The sequence below is a fragment of the Limulus polyphemus genome, unplaced genomic scaffold (genome assembly GCF_000517525.1).
Source record: "Limulus polyphemus unplaced genomic scaffold, Limulus_polyphemus-2.1.2 Scaffold1752, whole genome shotgun sequence".
Classification (NCBI taxonomy): Eukaryota; Metazoa; Arthropoda; class Merostomata; order Xiphosura; family Limulidae; genus Limulus; species Limulus polyphemus.
Genome location: NW_013667362.1, coordinates 48,310 through 53,583, shown reverse-complemented (window position 1 = coordinate 53,583; position 5,274 = coordinate 48,310). Strand labels below are relative to the sequence as shown.

Below are 5,274 nucleotides of genomic sequence, written 5' to 3'. Positions count from 1 at the left end.
TTGCATATAATCTATACAAGTTTCTATGTTTTACACACATGAGCATGGGTATGTGGAAGATAGAGCTTTACTTTTCCTTTATTGCATATTTCGAGTATTGACTTTTTATGTGTGTTATATTATATTGTAAGAGTGCCCACTGTCCTTTGCATACGTGTTTGTGGAAGACGGGATGAGTGACCCTCGCTTTTTTAAGAATTGTGTAATGTTTCATTGGAAAGCAGTAGCTCAGTATTTATTGAAAATCACAGCATCTGAGTAGTGGCAGTTCTCTCGAACAGGCAATAGAGTGCTAGAAATAGTCTCACATGCTTAACAGTGTAATACTCTTCAATGTGCAGTGATAGCGTTGTGTTCTCTACAGGTGCAAAAGGTGGGTTGGGTAACTGAATTTCAATGAAGTAGGTTTTATTTCATTCAAGTTACCTATATAGCATTTTTTGTGACACCAATTAACACGAGTGGATTGACTTGTGTATGGCGATACATTGTCCATGGTTGGTAGCCACTCCAGACAGTAAATTTACTGTGGACTATTGTAATTGCCAAAGCTGATTTGAATGTATTGATGTAGAGATAGAATGAATATTAACTCTAGAAATGATAGTTTTGTCTGAACAACCTAATTCAGCTAAATTCTGTAAGCAATTGTTCATTTCATGGGGTCTATAAAACACTGTTGAGTTTCACCTTTCACAGATGGCAGCACGTTACCAAATTGTGACTACCAGGAAAATAACCAGTGTTAGTTACTATGATAATAGCACACATTGGTGGTCTATCAAATGCTACTAGTGTATATGGAAGTTGGAAACGTGTAAAGCAATACACATTTTTGTATATGTGTGAGGTTTTGCGTACATATACGAAACATTTCACAGTCATTCATAAGTATTATATAATGCAAAATTAATCAGTCACTAAGAACACAATCAGTAGGCATTTTTGAACGAAAATATGCTCAAAATGTTAAGACCTCAAATTACAAAGTTAGCTGTGGCAACTGATCTGTAAAGCAGTATTTATAGAAATAATGTGCCTGTTGTTTTCATTAATACAGGTGTGAGAATGTTTAAATATTGAAATCTCCGCCGGATGGTGGCTTTTAAGGAAAGAGAAGAGTAATGACTAGGCTCATCCCAGACTTGCCGAAAAATGAGTACGAGTAAGGTGAAATTATTTGTGGAAAATAAAATTCATAAACAGTATTATGTGACATAACAAATGTAAATGTGGTGTACACAAAATATATGTTGGGATATGTTTGATCACGCAAAAGATTTCAAAAATACACAATTTTCTTAACATTATTCCAGTACAAGGCAGTTATAATGCATAAAAATGCCTATAGCATTGTAGACAAGAAGCATCACCTTCATGGTAACATGTAGCTACTCTCTTCTGTGCTGATCTTGTAGCTGATGCTGTTGTTGTGGTTGTTTTTCTTAGTGCAAAGCTACACAATGGGCTTTTGTCCTCCATCAAGAATCAAATCCTTACTGCTGACTCATCAGGGGATACTTAACCAAAATAACTATTATGGATTGGACAGATGGACTGTATTTCAGAAGAATTTAAGTATCTCTGGGTTTGCCCCTCCTCCCCCCCAACATAACTTGTATCTCTTTATTCCCAGTGTTGTAGTGTAATACAAAGATATACAACCTGTAACTTTCCAGTTATTTAAGAATTTCTTCTATCACATGTTTTATGATACATAATTTGTAATGTAAACAATGTAAGGTTAAGAAAGCATACTTGGAAGAGTTATTGTGACTGTAACTTAATTTATTTAATGTTTTTACAAAACAAACATGACAGTATTCCTTTAGAAACGATATTATGTTTACCTCTATAAACAGGTGATGTTTTGTTGTATTAACACTGTGTTATTTCTAAAGAGCAATAATGTAGATACTCATACAAAGCATTGTTAGTTTGGAACTTTGGTAAAAAACAAATTCAATTAGATTATAAATTAAATCCATTTTGCATTATAGTTTGACAATAGAAAAAAAAAAAACATGATATAAATTTCTAAGTTTCCCTGTTTATAGAACACAAAAATAAGATTAGTATATAAAAACTGTACTTTGAATTAGTGGGTTAAACACTTGTTTTCCTATACTATGCTTCTAACATTAGTTTTATATATATATATATAATGATTGTTTGTTTGAAATTAAGCACAAAGCTACACAAAGGGCTATCTGTGCTCTGCCCACCACAGGTATTGAAACCTGGTTTCTAGTGTTGTAGTCCGCAGACATACCGCTGTGCCACTGGGAAGCATGTATAATGAATGACTAGAGATAGCTGTAAAATTTGAACCTTGCTCCAACTGAGAGGCACCATATATCTAGTTGTTAACCTTGAATCATTTCTTTCTAAAACCAATGTAGGAGAAATATCTGAAATAACATATTTATATTATGTATTGTGACTTGTCTAACACATATGCATAAATATAAATATGAAATTAAAGCATTTACTGCAGATTATTATATTTAAAGACTAGAAACAAAATGTCAGTAAAAGCTTGAATGAAGGTATGAAGACTGTATAATGTTTATAGCTGTGTTTATCACTAAAAGTGTGAAGTTCATCTCAGAAAGTAATACCTATTTTTATGAGACATTTCTGTATTTACTGTCTTGTGGAAGATACCTAAAGTTGATATGTACACAAATTTGTAATGGTTTCCAGATGTAATTATTCTTTTCTGGTTCTGCATGACTACTTTTATCTCACATAATGTTGATAACAATCATGTCAGATTTTATGCAAAACATGTCATTATATTTTTGGAAGTTTCTATCTTTATTTAAACAGTGTTTTGTCTATACAATGATGTGTTTTTTAATCATTTTTTGATGAAATCCCATTTGATGTAAAATATCTATTTCCTTACTGTCCAAGTTGCAATACAGTTTTGATATTCATTTGTTTTCCAGTGTGACTGAACTGTTAGTTTTTCTTGAGTTTTAGGCTTTATAGCACAGATGTGGTCATGGTTTATTAAACTCAGTTCAGCTATATGTATTTTTACAGCTTGTTTTTCCCTTTTAAAATTCAAATAAAGAAATTATTACAGTGAAGAATTTGTGCTTACTACTTAGAGTGCATAACATTTGTAACAAGTACAATTCATACGATTTTTTAATACACAACTACAAAAAATAATGGACTAATTAGGAAAACACATTATCTTATGGTTTTTCACTTTGAATAAAATGTTGCTAAAAATCAGTGTTCTGCTTGTTAACAGGTGTTTTTTATTTTTAAAAATAAAGCCTAGCTTTTGTTCTGAATAGTTTCTTAGTAATAACAACATATGAAATCAATGGCAGTTCGAAATACTGTTTTCTATATCATGATAACTATAGAACTGATTGTAATCTTGTAAAAATGTAACAGAATTTTATAATATGAACTTGAATATTTTGAGAGATTCATTGGCATAAACAGTATATAAATTTCTGATGTATGTAATTTTCACAGTGTTCTATGTGTAAATTCTAAGATTATTTGAGGAAAGTTAAGAATAAACTTGTTTCGAAGTCACACATTATTATTAAGTTATTAAGATGAGGAGAAAAAGAAATCTTTCATAGCTCCAAAATATTTTCATTTTTCATAAATATTTTAATGGTGCACTACTAAGAAAAATAAGTTTTCTATATTTTAAAAACAAAAAAAATATTGTATGTAATCACTCTAAAATACCTGTAATAGCAGAACTGTACATATTGAATTATATTCTCAAAATTTGTGTTTGTGCAAATAGTAATTAAAAAACTACTTTAAAAACAAAAATATTTCTGCAAACAAATACTTGAGTTATTTTATCTTGAGCCAGATCATTTACTATGCAGTAAACCCAAATAAAAGTTTAGATAAAATGCATTCTGTTAAGGTGGACTTTCAAGAATTAAACAGGAAGTTTAGAATTAAGTGACAAAAAGGAAAATTTTGGTCACTGTCTTCTATGTTACAAAGTGGATTAAAACATAAATTTCAAATAAATTACAAAATATCTTTTGATGCAATTTTCAACCAAATCTAATGATAGTTAGTATGATGACATCATTCCCTCACTAATGGGCATGTTGATAATTGCTGTGATGAGTGGTACCCCCTCATTTTCTCTGAGGACAAAGACCTGCCAATCAAATTATTAAGAAAGAAATAAGAATACTACTTAACGTACTTGAAATAAACGTATGGTAATTTTAATTACTATTTAGTAAAAAAAAAAACAACATATGTTCCCACAAACTAATCATTTTCAATGAGCAACTCTTGTCAAAATCGAAATATATCATAATTTTCAATATTTAATTATCATTGTGGCTGCAGTCCTGTAATATACATGTTTTTCTTTGATTTGAAATTTAACTGTTTCAGTGCCAAATTTAATAATTTGAAGTATACTTTTCAAAGTCATTCCAAATTCTATAACATTTTAAGGGTAACCAAATCTGAAATCAATGGGTTACAGATAGTAATACAGTTCATTGAAACTGATAAAAAAAAACTAAGTGTACAATTACAAATAAATAAATTCACAATAACGTTTTTAGTAAATGCTGGATTTGTTTGTGAAAAATGATTCTATTATTACAATGTAAATGAGTAGTATTGACATCCAAGTTAATCATATTGACTTAACAGTACAAAAATTACATTTCTAAAGCAACTTCTAACAAGTATAGAAACACCTCCTAGAAAAATTGAAGAATGTAGCATAATTTTACCTTACCTTGATTACATCAGAAATTCCCAGTTCACTAACACATTCTACCTTGGTTGCAGATGAATATAGTAAACCAGGAGCAAGAAATGGAATCTATGACACATAATAAATAAATCATTATTAGTAATGGAACTTTCCAGCTTTGTGACTGAAACAAGTATTTTGGGAGGAATTTTATGAGAAAGAAACTGATACAGAATAAGTAATCTTGATTCTGTAAAAGATAAACAAAAGAAACTTAACAAAGAGCTGTACTGCCATTTATTTTTGTGGTCCAACATTAAAATGTTATTTTTAATTTTCTCGGCTCATATATAATTAATGCTATGCTAAAACAAAAGCATCCTCCAATCTCATGTGTTTGTAACTATTTTAGTTTATCAATTTTAATACGATCCAGTTCTTGCATATTCATGGTATGATATCTATTAACAAAGCAGTTAAAAACTTTTTTATGATATATATATATATATATGTGTGTGTGTGTGTGTGTATATATAATATTATATATATATATA

The 5,274-nt window shown here is 29.8% G+C and overlaps 1 protein-coding gene across 1 annotated transcript in view; it reads right to left on the bottom strand.

The window, feature by feature from the left end:
- Positions 1–3,658: 3,658 nt before the first annotated feature.
- LOC106464825 (Bardet-Biedl syndrome 1 protein homolog) overlaps positions 3,659–5,274 on the bottom strand; it is a gene marked incomplete at its 5' end in the record, with an annotated part of 49,089 nt that continues 47,473 nt past the window's right edge. Inside the window, 2 exons of the mRNA XM_013924980.2 lie at positions 3,659–4,162; positions 4,763–4,849. Coding sequence (XP_013780434.1) covers positions 4,073–4,162; positions 4,763–4,849 — 177 coding nt within the window. The remainder of the gene's footprint in view (positions 4,163–4,762; positions 4,850–5,274) is intronic.